The sequence below is a fragment of the Eubalaena glacialis genome, chromosome 10 (assembly GCF_028564815.1).
Source record: "Eubalaena glacialis isolate mEubGla1 chromosome 10, mEubGla1.1.hap2.+ XY, whole genome shotgun sequence".
Classification (NCBI taxonomy): domain Eukaryota; kingdom Metazoa; phylum Chordata; class Mammalia; order Artiodactyla; family Balaenidae; genus Eubalaena; species Eubalaena glacialis.
Window position 1 is genome coordinate 51,525,359 of NC_083725.1, and position 16,058 is coordinate 51,541,416.

A 16,058-nucleotide genomic window follows, 5' to 3' on the forward strand; every position below is an offset into this window, starting at 1 on the left:
ATTATTATTTTTTTAACAGAAAGTCTCACAGAGTTGTCTTGCTGCCTTATTTCATCTATATAATTGTACTTGTTCCAGCATTGTCTTAGCCTAAATATACAAGGAAGCTTTGGGCCACTGCCTTTTTCACCTGCTAAGAGGGAGATGATGTTAAAGGAAACAAAAGAAAACCCTTGATGAGGGTGTCCCTTGAAAGCCCCTCGATCCAGGGATCACGGAGGAGCATTAGCAAAAGTGATTTGTTTCTACCCTCCACCTCCTTTCAAGCAGGTGCAAAGTGGAGGAAAAGGGTAAGACAAAATCCAAATCTTCAAGGTAAAGTCTGCTTTTTAAGGAAGGAGGCCAGTTAGGAACTCCCAACATCACCTAGAGATAAGAGAGGAATGGAATCCCCATGGCCGTCAAGGGCAAGGCTAACCCAGGAACGCACATCACAGACCTCCCAGCCCCAGAGAATATGGACCCGCTGGCTGGAAGACTTAGTGGCCAATCTAAATTAACTGCCTTGTGGGGCTTAAGAAATGTGGAAATGATCTGAAAGAGAGTTTTAATCTCAGGTTTGGCTGTGGAGCATACAAATACAAGCTGATTTTCATATCTTTATAAATCAAAGCAGGACTTGAATAAGAAAAGCATATTAAAATCACAAAAGCACGTATCATAAGTCCCTGAATAAAATCGATGTAATTTTTAGATTATTATTTGGGCATGAATATCTCTGCTGCCTTTCATGAATAACAGTAAAAGCCACGCACATAATATTTTATAGTTAGTAGGTATATTATTACAGTTTTAAGTTGAGAAAAGACTATAATAATAAAACCTACATGTGTCTGACATGTCACAGCTCTCATGATATCGCATAATATCTTATTTATTCTTACAATAACCCATGAGGTATGTAAGATCTTACTCACATTATGTTGGAGAAACTGAGTCTCACAGAGATAGAGCTTCCTTCTGTGGTAACACAGTCAACCATTGGTTAAGTGCTGACTTTGAACCTGGGTCACCTGATTCAGGGTCAGTGCTCTTTCCACTAGACCAAATGCTTCCCCTAATGAATTAAGCTGTATATTTTATATACATAGACATGTCAGGGAAAGTTCCTAAGATGGTATCTGATTTTGAGAAGGAAGAACTGGGTTTGTATATCTACCTGTGTACACCTAGGGTGGCCACCTAACCTGTCTGTGCCTCAGTTTTTCACCGGAAAAATGAATGTAATGATAAAACTTGATTTAACTACTCCCAGGGTGTCAGGGAAATGAAGCTTAGAATGAGGCTTGTTAAGTGTTATTATGCAAATAACAGGTGTTATATATTACTATGAATTTTCATCCCTTGGTCTTTTGGAAGAGCCAGGCTCTAGATTTATTTAAATTTGCAATGAAGATGCAGCAGCTCATATGGGTTTGGCAGATATATGGGGAAAGTTGTTAAAATTTGTCATTTCTCATCCTTGGTAGTGTGTATCTCTGTAGCTCATAAGCTCAGTGGGTGGAAGTGAGGGCTATAAAGAGGTTGGGGTATTTTGCTCTCTTCCTAGCATGTATGACCAGCTATGAAACATTCTAATAGCCATAGGTGGCGCCATGTTTACAGGGCAGCCACTTGAAAAAGTGTCCCCCTCATAACTAGTAGAGCCAGATGAGTGTCTCTTCCTGCCTTAGAATAGGTAGCAAAGATTTAATCTTACTTTTGCGAGGCAGCACAGTGTAGTGGTTGAGAGTGCAGAGCAGTCTCTAGAATCCAACTGCCTACATCTAAACCCTGATCTACTCAAGTTACTTAACCTCGCTTTGCTTCAATTTCCTTATCTGTAAAATGGGGATGCCAACAGGGGATTCTTTTCCTATTTCCAATGTAATAAACTATCACAGATTTAGCAGTTTAAAATAACACCCATTTATTATCTCCTAGTTCTACAGGTCAGAAGTTTGAGTATAGTGTGGCTTAGAGTCTCATAGACCCGAAATCAAGGGGTCGTCAGAGATGTGTTCCCTTCTGGAAGCTCTGGGGATGAATCAGTTCCAAGGTCACTCAGGTTGTTGGCTGCATTTAGTTTCTTGAGGTTAAAGGCCCGAGGTCCCTGCTTCTTTGCTGGCTGTCAGCAGGATCCTCTCTCAGATCCTTAAGGCTGCCTACATTCCTTGCTGTGTTGCATCTTCCATATTCAAACTAGTGATGATGTTTCAAATTCTCTCATATTTGGAATCTCTGACTTCCCCTTTGCTGCATCTCTTCCGAATCCAGCTGGACAAAATCATCTGCTTAAGGGCTCATGTGATTAGACTGGGTCCACCTAAATAATCTAGGAGAGTCTCACTATCCTAAGATCTGTATCCTTAATTACATCTGCGGTGCCCCTTTTGCCATGTAACATATTTACAAATTCTGATGACTAGGAGAACATAGACATCTTGGGTGTGGGACAGGGGTGCCTTCTGTCCACCACAAATAGTACCTGCCTCATGGAGTAATTGTGAGAGTTAAGTGAGTTTGTTTGTTTTTGAATATAATATAAACACTTGGGTTTTTAATCTATTTCAAGTGTTTCAGTCCATTATAGTCATTATTCTTTTTGATGCTCAAATTATCCCATCTTTGACCAGTGGAAGGCAGTTCAAGTTGTCTCTTGCCACCTTCGAACAAGATTCCACTAGCTTTTTCTGGCAGGATAAGATGCCCAGGCTCCTGCCCCAAACCTGGAATCAGCTATTTCTACAAGGAATCCTGGTTCCTTTCCATGGGAAATGGTATGTAGAGACCACAGTCTGGGTGCTAAGAGTAGAATCCCTCTTCAAATGGATTTGTAGTGCTCTTGTATGTTTGGACAATAACTTCATCCTTCTCAGCATCTCATTATTCCTGTCCCTTATGAACCTCTGGTCACACCTGGATGTTCCCACCTCTCCTCTTATTTATAACAGCCAGTGTTCCTGTGATTCCTCACCTTTCCGCCAACCAGACTGTCCCACTTCTCTTAATTCTTTCATTCTTCTCATCTAAGCCAGACACCCTTGCTCATCTCTGACCTTCTACGACATCAAAGTGGGGAATACTTCCATAATGCTGAAGAATAGTGGTACCCTTTTTCACAGATTATTTCTATTTTTTAAAAATTTCTTGAAGGGAGCTTACTTTCTATTTGCTATCCAGGGCTTTGGTAGGCAAACTTAACTCTTTCTTAACCCAGAACAACAGTGCTTTGAAACACCATGGCAGCAGCCAGCCCAGTCACCAGAGCAGGGAGGCATCAGAAAACCAACAACCCCCTCAGGTATGTATGCTTCCTAGGAAACCTGGGTGGCTGCATGTTGAAACTTTTAACTAGAGTTTCTGAGTAATGAAAATATTGAGGAGTTAGTTTACCTTAACCATTTTTGAGCCACCTACCCATTTAAAAACATGATAAATACTAAGGGGCTACTCTCTGAAAAAATATACATGCACACCAAAATATATCAACAATTTCATAAGCTTCAAGGATCTGCCAGGGACTCAAACTATCTTGGAGAGTCTAATTTGTTTGCACAACTAGGTTCTGATTTGCATCAGCTTGTTGGAAGCAGCTGGATGTGGAGGTTGGGAGGGGGTGTGGACAGAAAGGAACATAGTTGGAACCAGGGTGTTGGTTTTAAATTTCTCCACTCAACATTATTCATGCTCTGGTCTAGAGCAATGAATGTTATTTCTGGTGCCAGTCATGAATTATTTGCTACCATTCCACAATATTATATATGTAGAAATTGGAAGGCAGCTCTTAATAACTTGGGATAATTCTTGGAATACAGAAAGCACTCAAAAATGTTGGCTGGTTTTAGGCAAAGAAAAGACTGTCAAAGAGCTGTCAAATGTGGCCAACCCGGGAGGGACCATCAGAAACCAGGAAAAGCCCACTAACATACTCTGGGTCTTGTGTGCTTACAGAGCCCTTGACAATTTCTACATGGTTCATCAGCATTGACAGTGCCTTAATGGATCATCTCTCACTTTCTACCCCAAGACTAGTCAGATGGTTTCCAAGATGGTTCTCCACTAAAGGCTTGGGATGCAGCACTGGATAATCGCTTTTTCAGAGCACTGTCTCAGGCACTCACTTATTTCTCACAACAACCTGTGGGGCAGTCCCCATGATACAAATGCTCAGAGAGGTTAAGTGATAATAGTAATACTAATAGCAGTAGTAGCTAATATTTATTGAGCACTCATTACGTTTCAACCTCTTGCTATTCTTTTTTTAAATTTATTTATTTTTTTATTCAGCAGGTTCTTATTAGTCATCCATTTTATACACATCAGTGTATACATGTCAATCCCAATCACCCAATTCATCACACCCCCACCCCCACCCCCCGCTGCTTTCCCCCCCTTGGTGTCCATACATTTGTTCTCTACATCTGTGTCTCAATTTCTGCCCTGCAAACCAGTTCATCTGTACCATTTTTCTGGGTTCCACATATATGTGTTAATATGAGATATTTGTTTTTCTCTTTCTGACTTACTTCACTCCGTATGACAGTCTCTAGATTCATCCACATCTCTACAAATGACCCAATTTCGTTCCTTTTTATGGCTGAGCAATATTCCATTGTATATATGTATCACATCTTCTTTAACCATTCGTCTGTTAATGGGCATTTAGGTTGCTTCCATGACCTGGCTATTGTAAATAGTGCTGCAATGAACATTGGGGTGCATGTGTCTTTTTGAATTCTGGTTTTCTCTGGGTATATGCCCAGTAGTGGGATTGCTGGGTCATATGGTAATTCTATTTTTAGTTTTTTAAGGAACCTCCATACTGTTCTCCATAGTGGCTCTTATCAATTTACATTCCTACCAGCAGTGCAAGAGGGTTCCGTTTTCTCCACACCCTCTCCAGCATTTGTTGTTTGTAAATTTTCTGATGATTCCCATTCTAACTGGTGTGAGGTGATACCTCACTGTAGTTTTCATCTGCATTTCTCTAGTAATTAGTGATGTTGAGCAGCTTTTCTTGTGCTTTTTGGCCATCTGTATGTCCACTTTGGAGAAATGTCTATTTAGGTCTTCTGCCCATTTTTTGATTGGTTTGTTTGTTTTTTTAATATTGAGCTGCATGAGCTGTTTATATATTTTGGAGATTAATCCTTTGTCCATTGATTCGTTTGCAAATATTTTTTCCCATTCTGAGGGTTGTCTTTTCATCTTGTTTGTAGTTTCCTTAGCTTTGCAAAAGCTTTTAAGTTTCATTAGGTCCCATTTGTTTATTTTTGTTTTTATTTCCATTACTCTAGGAGGTGGATCAAAAAGATCTTGCTGTGATTTATGTCAAAGAGTGTTCTTCTTATGTTTTCCTCTAAGAGTTTTATGGTGTCTGGTCTTACATTTAGGTCTCTAATCCATCTTGAGCTTATTTTTGAGTATAGTGTTAGGGAGTGTTCTAACTTCATTCTTTTACATGTAGCTGTCCAGTTTTCCCAGCACTACTTATTGAAGAGACTGCCCTTACTCCATTGTATATCCTTGCCTCCTTTGTCATAGATTAGGTGACCATAGGTGCGTGCGTTTACCTCTGGGCTTTCTATCCTGTTCCATTGATCTATTTTTCTGTTTTTGTGCCAGTACCATATTTTCTTGATTACTGTAGCTTTGTAGTGTCGTCTGAAGCCAGGGAGTCTGATTACTCCAGCTCCTTTTTTTCCCCTCAAGACTGCTTTGGCTATACGGGGTCTTTTGTGTCTCCATACAAATTTTAAGATTTTTTATTCTAGTTCTATGAAAAATGCCATTGGTAATTTGATAGGGATTGCATTGAATCTGTAGATTGCTTTGGGTAGTATAGTCATTTTCACAACACTGATTCTTCCAATCCAAGAACATGGTATATCCCTCCATCTGTTGGTATCATCTTTAATTTCTTTCAACACTGTCTTAATAGTTTTCTGCAGACAGGTCTTTTGTCTCCCTAGATAGGTATATCCCTAGGTATTTTATTCTTTTTGTTGCAGTGGTAAATGGGAGTGTTTCCTTAATTTCTCTTTCAGATTTTTCATCATTAGTGTATAGGAATGCAAGAGATTTCTGTGCATTAATTTTGTATCCTGCAACTTTACCAAATTCATTGATTAGCTCTAGTAGTTTTCTGGTGGCATCTTTAGGATCCTCTATGTATAGTATCATGTCATCTGCAAACAGTGACAGTTTTACTTCTTCTTTTCCAATTTGTGTTCTTTTTATTTCTTTTTCTTCTCTGATTGCCATGGCTAGGACTTCCAAAACTATGTTGAATAATAGTGGCGAGAGTGGACATCCTTCTCTTATTCCTGATCTTAGAGGAAATGCTTTCAGTTTTTCACCATTGAGAATGATGTTTGCTGTGGGTTTGTCATATATGGCCTTTATTATGTTGTGGTAGCTTCCCTCTATGCCCACTTTCTGGAGAGTTTTTATCATAAATCGGTGTTGAATTTTGTCAAAAGCTTTTTCTGCATCTATTGAGAAAATCATATGGTTTTTCTTCTTCAATTTGTTATTATGGTGTATCACATTGATTGATTTGCGTATATTGAAGAATCCTTGCATCCCTGGGATAAATCCCACTTGATCATGGTGTATGATCCTTTTAATGTGTTGTTGGATTCTGTTTGCTAGTATTTTGTTGAGGATTTTTGAATCTATATTCATCAGTGATATTGGTCTGTAATTTTCTTTTTTTGTAGTATCTTTGTCTGGTTTTGGTATCAGGGTGATGGTGGCCTCATAGAATGAGTTTGGGAGTGTTCCTTCCTCTGCAACTTTTTGGAAGAGTTTGAGAAGGATGGGTGTTATCTCTTCTCTAAATGTTTGACAGAATTCACCTGTGAAGCAATCTGGTCCCCGACTTTTGTTTGTTGGAAGATTTTTAATCACAGTTTCAATTTCATTACTTGTGATTGGTCTGTTCATATTTTCTATTTCTTCCTGGTTCAGTCTTGGAAGGTTATACCTTCTAAAGAATTTGTCCATTTCTTCCAGATTGTCCATTTTATTGGCATAGAGTTGCTTGTAGTAGTCTCTTAGGATGCCTTGTATTTCTGCGGTGTCTGTTTTAACTTCTCCTTTTTCATTTCTAAGTTTATTGATTTGAGTCCTCTCCCTCTTTTTCTTGATGAGTCTGGCTAATGGTTTATCAATTTTGTTTATCTTCTCAAAGAACCAGCTTTTAGTTTTATTGATCTTTGCTATTGTTTTCTTTGTTTCTATTTCCTTTATTTCTGCTCTGATCTTTATGATTTCTTTCCTTGTGCTACCTTTGGGCTTTGTTTTTTCTTTATCTAGTTCCTTTTGGTGTAAGGTTAGATTGTTTCTTTGAGATTTTTCTTGTTTCTTGAGGTAGGCTTGTATAGCTATAAACTTCCCTCTTAGAACTGCTTTTGCTGCATCCCATAGGTTTTGGATCGTTGTGTTTTCATTATCATTTGTCTCTAGGTATTTTTTGATTTCCTCTTTGATTTTTTCAGTGATCTCTTGGTTATTTAGTAACGTATTGTTTAGCCTCCATGTGTCTGTGTTTTTTACTTGTAATTGATTTCTAATCTCATAGCGTTGTGGTCAGAAAAGATGCTTGGTATGATTTCAATTTTCTTAAATTTACTGAGGCTTGATTTGTGACCCAAGATATGATCTATCCTGGAGAATGTTCCATGCACACTTGAGAAGAAAGTGTAATCTGCTGTTTTTGGATGGAATGTCCTATAAATATCAATTAAATCTATCTGGTCTATTGTGTCATTTAAAGCTTGTGTTTCCTTGTTAATTTTCTGTTTGGATGATCTGTCCATTGGTGTAAGTGAGGTGTTAAAGTCCCCCAGTATTACTGTGTTACTGTCAATTTCCTCTTTTATAGCTGTTAGCAGTTGCCTTATGTATTGAGGTGCTCCTATGTTGGGTGCATATATATTCATAATTGTTATATCTTCTTCTGGAATTGATTCCTTGATCATTATGTAGTGTCCTTCCTTGTCTCTTGTAACATTCTTTATTTTAAAGTCTATTTTATCTGATATGAGTATTGCTACTCCAGCTTTCTTTTGGTTTCCATTTACATGGAATATCTTTTTCCATCCCATCACTTTCAATCTGAATGTGTCCCTAGGTCTGAAGTGGGTCTCTTGTAGACAGCATATATAGGGGTCTTGTTTTTGTATTCATTCAGCAAGCCTGTGTCTTTTGGTTGGAGCATTAATCCATTCACTTTTCTGGTAATTATCAATATGTATGTTCCTATTACTATTTTCTTAGTTATTTTGGGTTTGTTTTTGTAGGTCCTTTTCTTCTTTTGTGTTTCTCACTTAGAGAAGTTCCTTTAGCATTTGTTGTAGAGCTGGTTTGGTGGTGCTGAATTCTCTTAGCTTTTGCTTGTCTGTAAAGCTTTTGATTTCTCCATCAAATCTGAATGATATCCTTGCCGGGTAGAGTAATTTTGTTTGTAGGTTCTTCCCTTTCATCACTTGAAGTATATCATGCCACTCCCTTCTGGCTTGTAGAGTTTCTGCTGAGAAATCAGCTGTTAACCTTATCGGAGTTCCCTTGTATGTTATTTGTCATTTTTCCCTTGCTGCTTTCAATAATTTTTCTTTGTCTTTAATTTTTGCCAATGTGATTACTATGTATCTCGGTGTGTTTCTCCTTGGGTTTATCATGTATGGGGCTCTCTGCGCTTCCTGGACTTGGGTGGCTGTTTCCTTTCCGATGTTAGGGAAGTTTTCGACTATAATCTCTTCAAATATTTTCTCGGGTCCTTTCTCTCTCTCTCCTCCTTCTGGGACCCCTATAATGCGAATGTTGTTGCGTTTAATGTTGTCCCAGAGGTCTCTTATGCTGTTTTCATTTCTTTTCATTCTTTTTTCTTTATTCTGTTCTGCAGCAGTGAATTCCACCATTCTGTCTTCCAGGTCACTTATCCGTTCTTCTGCCTCAGTTATTCTGCTATTGATTCCTTCTAGTGTATTTTTCATTTCAGTTATTGTGTCGTTCATCTCTGTTTGTTTGTTCTTTAATTCTTCTAGATCTTTGTTTAACATTTCTTGCATCTTCTCTACCTTTGCCTCCATTCTTTTTCCGAGGTCCTGGATCATCTTCATTATCATTATTCCGAGTTCTTTTTCTGGAAGGTTTCCTATATCCACTTCATTTAGTTTCTTTTCTGGGGTTTTATCTTGTTCCTTCATCTGGTACATTGCCCTCTGCCTTTTCATCTTGTCTATCTTTCTGTGAATGTGGTTTTTGTTCCACAGGCTGCAGGATTGTAGTTCTTCTTGCTTCTGCTGTCTGCCCTCTGGTGGATGAGGCTAAGAGGCTTGTGCAAGTTTCCTGATGGGTGGGACTGGTGGTGGGTAGAGCTGGCTGTTGCTTTGGTGGGCAGAGCTCAGTAAAACTTTAATCCACTTGTCTGCTGGTGGGTGGGGCTGGGTTTCCTCCCTGTTTGTTGTTTGGCCTGAGGCGACCCAACACTGGAGCCTACCTGGGCTCTTTGGTGGGGCTAATGGTAGACTCTGGGATGGCTCACGCCAAGGAGTACTTCCCAGAACTTCTGCTGCCAGTTTTTCCTTGTCCTCGTGGTGAGACACAGCCACCCCCTGCCTCTGCAGAAGACCCTCCAGCACTAGCAGGTAGGTCTGGTTCAGTCTCCTATGGGGTCACTGCTCCTTCTCCCGGGTCCTGATGTCCACACTACTTTGTGTGTGCCCTCCAAGAGTGGAGTCTCTGTTTCCTCCTGTCCTGTTGAAGTTGTGCAATCAAATCCCACTACCCTTCAAAGTCTGATCCTCTAGGAATTCCTCCTCCCATTGCCGGACCCCCAGATTGGGAAGCCTGACATGGGGCTCAGAACCTTCACTCCAGTGGGTGGACTTCTGTGGTATAAGTATTCTCCAGTTGGTGAGTCACCCACCCAGCAGTTATGGGATTTGATTTTATTGTGTTTGCGCCCCTCCTACCATCTCACTGTGGCTTCTCCTGTGTCTTTGGATGTGGGGTATCTTTTTTGGTGAGTTCCAGTGTCTTCCTGTCGATTATTGTTCAGCAGTTAGTTGTGATTCTGGTGTTCTTGCAAGACGGAGTGAGAGCACGTCCTTCTACTCTGCCATTTTGAACCAATCACCCTTGCTATTATTCTGTATATGTAAACTCATGTAATCCTCACAGCACCTCTAATGATGTAGGTACTGGTACCCCCATTTCATAGATGAAGGGACTATGGTGCAGAGAAATTGTGACCTGCACCGGTTGGAGGTGACTCAGTTAGTAAATAGCAGAGTTGGGATTAGGACATGGATTTATCCCTACAAAGCCCAGTTTGTCAAATACTATGCTATTTATATAAAGCACAATAATATCCTACATAAAATCAACAACTCTTTTATACTGAGGCCCTTGTCCAGGAGGTTTTTGTAAAGAGGATGCTTTGTTCTTGCACTTAGTACATATGCATCTTTATAACTTGAAGTCCACAGAACCTTTTTACATTCTGTACTCATGCTAGAGAATGTCAGAGAGGAAAAGGATGTTTATTCATCACCAGATATTGTAGCTCTGAGGCACAAGAATTCTGGGAGAACAGGCCAAAACTGAACATGAAGGAAGGGTTTTCTTGTAGACACAGAGGTCCCTGAGGCTGTGATTTATTTGACATTTGTGAAGTGAAATTCAACAGGTTGTTTATGGCTGATTTGAAGCCCATGTCATACCATGTTTTATGGTTCCAAATGAACAAAGTAGAGAAAAGTTCCCCAAAGAAAACTGAACAGGTGTTTTGGGGGCTACAGGACATTTCAGTTATATGGTGAAGAATCTCCATTTGATGGTAAATCATTAAGTTGCCTCAGGTCATGGGTTGGAGTGTGCTTTAGTGGTTTCTAAAAGAAACCTAGAATGCCTTTCCTTTCCCCAAATATCCTTTTTGTAAAAATGTCCTTGACACTGAGGGCTTTGACTAATTCAGAAATTGCTCCTGTCAGCGCTGCCAGAGGAGCTGTGGCAAATGTGAGCAGAGGCCTGGATTGGCAGAGGCTGGTGGGTCTTCAGGCTCAAATACAGCCAGATAGACAGAATATTGGTTTTCTGATGGTAATAATGATGGCACACAAATTTATGCTTTGGAAACTGTTAGTTCTCACCTCTTGAGAAGGTCATGGCCCTGGAGACACAGGGTAACTTGGAAGGTTTTGACAAGAAAATCTCTTGCTATCCTAATTTATTAACCTATTGAGCTTGGGCTTGCCAAAGGGAACCTCCAAGTTCACCCCAATTCTCTAATTCCTGAACGGCTCTAGAGACAAGTCTAACTGTACACTAGTCTGAAGTAAGATCAGCAAAGGCAGGATGTGAACAACGTGTACATTCAAAGTCTTGTAATACATGCTTCCACATTAATTTTTTAAAAGTGGGTGCACATCAGTTATCTGGGTTTAAAACTCTGAACCACTGTGACTTCAGGCATGTAGTACAGTTCCCTGCACATGGTATGAACTCAAGAATTATTTGTAGAAAAGATGCTGTTGAATGATTTGTCATCTGGTCCTAATGAAATTCTAAAATAAAAGTTTCATAGATAATTTTTTTTGTTAACATTTATCAGTTGTGTGCTTTGGAGATCCAGCACACCTGCCATTCAGACCCTATTGAAAATGTAATATCTACTATCCATTAATTCATTCTAAAATATTTAATATGTATCTATAACATTCTGGGCACAATGAATCACCATTTAATTCAACTGTTATGAAACGCTGGAGAAAAGTAAGTAATGAATAGGGTTCCATGCTTTTATTTGTATTTTATTCAAATACATCTTATGTTTCTAAGTGGTGCTAAAAAGTTGAAGTTGGATATGCTAAGACACGGCTAATTTAAAAAGTCAACTTTAAATTCCCATTTAAAGTGAATTAGCACTAAAGACTTAGCAATGCTACAAGTGGGTTGTTTTGTATTAGTCTTTAGATTGTGTGATTCATGCAGGATCTCAATCCTGGGGTCCTTTCCAGGTATCTCTATCTTTTGAAGATACTCTGAAGCAGTCTGGATTTAGGTAGGGTGACCATACAATTTACTGTCTCAACTGGGGCAACTTTGAGCGTGATAGTTACACCAGTGCAATAAGTATAAATGGGATTCTCTCAGGCAAATAGGGTCGTATATTCATCCTAGGAAAGGACATGGGTTGAAAGATCGGGAGCTGATACACACCGGCTGCCTTATCAAGTGCATGTCACGTCCCCTTTCTGGGTTTCAGTTATTTGAATGAAAAGTAAAAGGGTTGTACTAAAACCAACGCTACTGTTTCCTTCAAATTCCGTCACTTTATGCTTACAAACAGTCTCAAAGGAAAGAGTCTCATCATGTTTTTGAAACAGCTTCAAACTGAGAGACAGCTGGATAGACAAACACATAAAACCCTCCTCCTCTCCCCTTTTAAAAACCACACTGTTACAAAAGCTTACATCATATTTTAAATAAATCAATACTTGCTTACTTTAGGGTTGGTAAACATTTCATCTTCAATACCTGAAGCATTGTGTTGAGAAGGATTCTGAGGTCACATCGGCGCTCAGCAGGAAAAAAACCAAAACAAACAAACAAACAAAGACCCTTGATCGATTAGTGATGGTTTCTGGGGCCATGGGAACAGAAGAGAGAGGCAGGGAGGGTGGGAGGGGTTAGGGGCTATGTGTGTGTACCAGTCCTCTGCCATAACTGGCTTAAGGTCTCTGGTGCTAAAATATAAAACAAACAACAAAAATCTCATATGTAGGGTAAAACTGCTCCATATTGATATCTAACATTGTATTAGTCTCACCCAGAGATTTTTTCTCCTCTTCTTTGTTCTCAGCGCCCTTTCATGAACACTCAAGTAGCAGAGTAGAAGTGATGGTCCTCAACCCTGGCTGCATGTTAGAATCACGTAGGACCTCTGGGGATGGGGCCCAAGCTTTATTGGTTTAAACACCCTCCACAACCAGGGGATTTTACTGTGCAGCCAGGATGAAGAACCACTGGCACAGGGGCTGGAACGGGAGATGGGAGTCAGGACACCCAGCTCTCTTGTTCTTTATTAAGGCTGTGTGACCTTGGATATATTACTTAGATTATCTTAGTTTGTAAAATGAATTTGGACTCAGACATTCTCTAGCTTTAACTTTCTGTAACTAAAGCATGAGGAGGTGAAGAATATCATGGTGTGTTAACTCAGACACTACAGATGTCCTTCTCTTTGTAAATTCAAGGAAAGCTGACTTTGTTGTCAAAAAGATAAATCTTACAGGAAATGATAGGGAAACAAATACACATCACTCTTCCATGCATGAACAATCATAATTTCTGGAAAGAGGCAGCTAAGTTATGTAATATTGTTGATAGAATCCTTTGTCTAAGCTGTTCTTGCAAATGCTTTCTTTTAAACGTTAAAAATCCATGGACATAATTTACTACTTTCAACACATATTTTAATTGCTTGCACCTCTGACTTTAGCAGATTTCTCGGCATTCCCACTATTTAGTAATTTGACATCTTACCTGAGTGACAGCAACATTTGTCCCATCGGTGACTTCCACACTCATATTATAGATGGACCTCTGCTCTGCGTCCAAAGGTTTTGCAATGACAATGGTCCCAACGCCCTTCTCTGCATCAAAAGAGCTGTCAAAATTGCCCCCTGACGAGTTCACAAAAACAACATGAAATTAGCATATCTGAAAAGTTATTACACATATTGAAGCATACAGCTTTAAAGGGAGATCTTATATAGAAATGTTTTTTGACAGGCATCCCTATGGCTCAATTTTGTACATCTTAAGTGGGACCCTTTGTTTTCTAACTTAATTCATATTTCAAAACACAGCCTCTACAATGCATAACAAATGTCACAAAAAAGAATGTATTGCAAAAATCCCCTCAGCACTAATGTTATAGCAGTGAAGCATAAACTGACTCCATAAAATATGTAGAAAGCTAAAGTCCCTTCAACCCCTTGTGGCTTCTGGGCTAGGAATTTGTAGACCCTTTGCTTTTCCAAAGTATTGATAGATTAAATTCTAGGTAAACAAACAGTCCAATTATTATTAACAAAAATGAGTAGACCCTCTAAAATCCATTCCAGGATTGATGGTAAACATGTGGTTGGTAGAGTTCAGATTCCCTCAATTAGATGTCAGAAATAAAGTTATAAATACTAGAAAATAAGAAAAAGCAATAAAATTGAATTTCATATTAAAAATTCTCTCTCTGTAAGTTGGGATATTTATAGAAATATATTTTTGCCATCTTGAGAGTGTGAATTTTCTTTCTCCCCCCAAAATAGAAAGTTTATGGGAGATTTACAAAATGAAATCTGGAAAGAAGGAGATGAAAACATCAGCTATGGAACATCAAGTGATAACATAATCAATAGAAAAGTTTAGAAAACTTTACTTTTCTCCCCCTGGACTAGGTGTAATCCATAATCTGTGACTAATGTGCCTAAGACAGCATAGACTTTGTTGAAATTACTGTAGGTGTTTCCATCTCTGTGAACCAAAGTATAGTTTATGATCTTTTTCAAAATGAAAGATTTATTTTTTTAAGGGGAGAGAAGATACTGGTATAAGTGCTGGAACGATTTTAATTAAGTATCAGTATATGTTCACAAGCTCTATTTACTTTAGCCTGAAATTTCATCATGTCCACAAATTTTGTTCTTGGACAGTAATTTTATTTAACTACAGCACATAGGGCAATGCATTTACTGAATTTCATATTTTAGAAAAGAAATCTTGGCTTCTCTTTTTTGCATTTAATTTTGATGATCAATCAACAATATTATATACAACTTCTATGATATTAGAATTAGAAATGGGCAGATGAGTTAAAGGAAAAGAGAATTTTACCTGAATTGCTAGAATCTGATGTATAATGATATGAAATAAATAATACAGTGTACTTAAAAAAAACCTGGTCATACATATGACCAGGTTTTTCAGATACTTATTGAGTGTAGCTGTCATATATACTTGAGATTATTTAATTGCTAGAGAGAACATAATTGCCCTTGACATTTAATTAAAGTTATGGAGATATGGGTGTACCAGAGAATTGCTTGGAGATGATATATTTTTCAAAAATTTCGTCTCAAAAAGAGACTCATCTTCCACTTAATATCTTTAATTGATTTACTGAGAAATACTAAATGTTAACTCCAAAAAATGTCTTTTGAAGAACAGGATAAAGAGAAAGGGGAGGAAATCTAGGCTGAAAGGGAAGTAAGCCTTAGGTCACCGTGCCTATTCCAAAGGGAATGTTTCATGTTGATAACCACATGAAATGAAATGTATGACTGATTCAAGTGTCTTGAATAACTGTCCTAATGAGCAAAGAAAAATCATTTGCTATCAAGTGGTATATTATGAAAAAAAAAACTCTGCCATGGAAACTTTCAAAGAAAAGACATAAAATTGCCTCAGACTGTGTAGAAGGAAAGATGGGAAAGCAACTTCTCAAGCCATTTCTAGTGGGTATTAAATCATATTTTAAATCACATTTAAAATCATCTTTAGAATGTCTTCCTAACCAAGATTTTTACTTTCTTAAATTTGAGTACTATGATTTTTTTGGGGGGGAGGTGGAGGAGGGTCAATTATTTTGGAAGGTGAAAATTTGTAGGTCAAAGTAAAATAGAAACTACACGAACTATAAGCCTTTGATTTGCTTCAGTTTAAAGACAAATAAAAATGAAATTTAGAGAACATACAAGCAAAGATTTCCAGTTTCAGTTACTGTTTCAATGGGGCAATTCTATTTCCTCTCCCTCATTGCCCTAGACTCACATTTTCCTCGGGGCCCTCCCTATACAGAAATATATCAGCGTTTCATGTGCTTAGTGGCATAAAATTTACATATTTTACATATGGCATATAGATTGTGCACCTTCTTATCAGTCATTTTTTGTATCAAAAAACATTTTTGGCTACTTTTATGGTGGTGTTTTTTTATTTTTATTTTATTTTGGAGTATAGTTGATTAACAATGTTGTGTTAGTTTCAGGTGTATAGCAAAGTGATTC

The 16,058-nt window shown here is 38.4% G+C and overlaps 1 protein-coding gene across 1 annotated transcript in view; it reads right to left on the reverse strand.

The window, feature by feature from the left end:
- The window catches only part of FAT3 (FAT atypical cadherin 3), a 573,936-nt gene that overhangs the window by 122,095 nt on the left and 435,783 nt on the right, over window positions 1-16,058 (reverse strand). Inside the window, exon 7 of the mRNA XM_061202721.1 lies at window positions 13,537-13,676. Within this exon, the coding sequence (XP_061058704.1) occupies window positions 13,537-13,676 (140 nt within the window). The remainder of the gene's footprint in view (window positions 1-13,536; window positions 13,677-16,058) is intronic.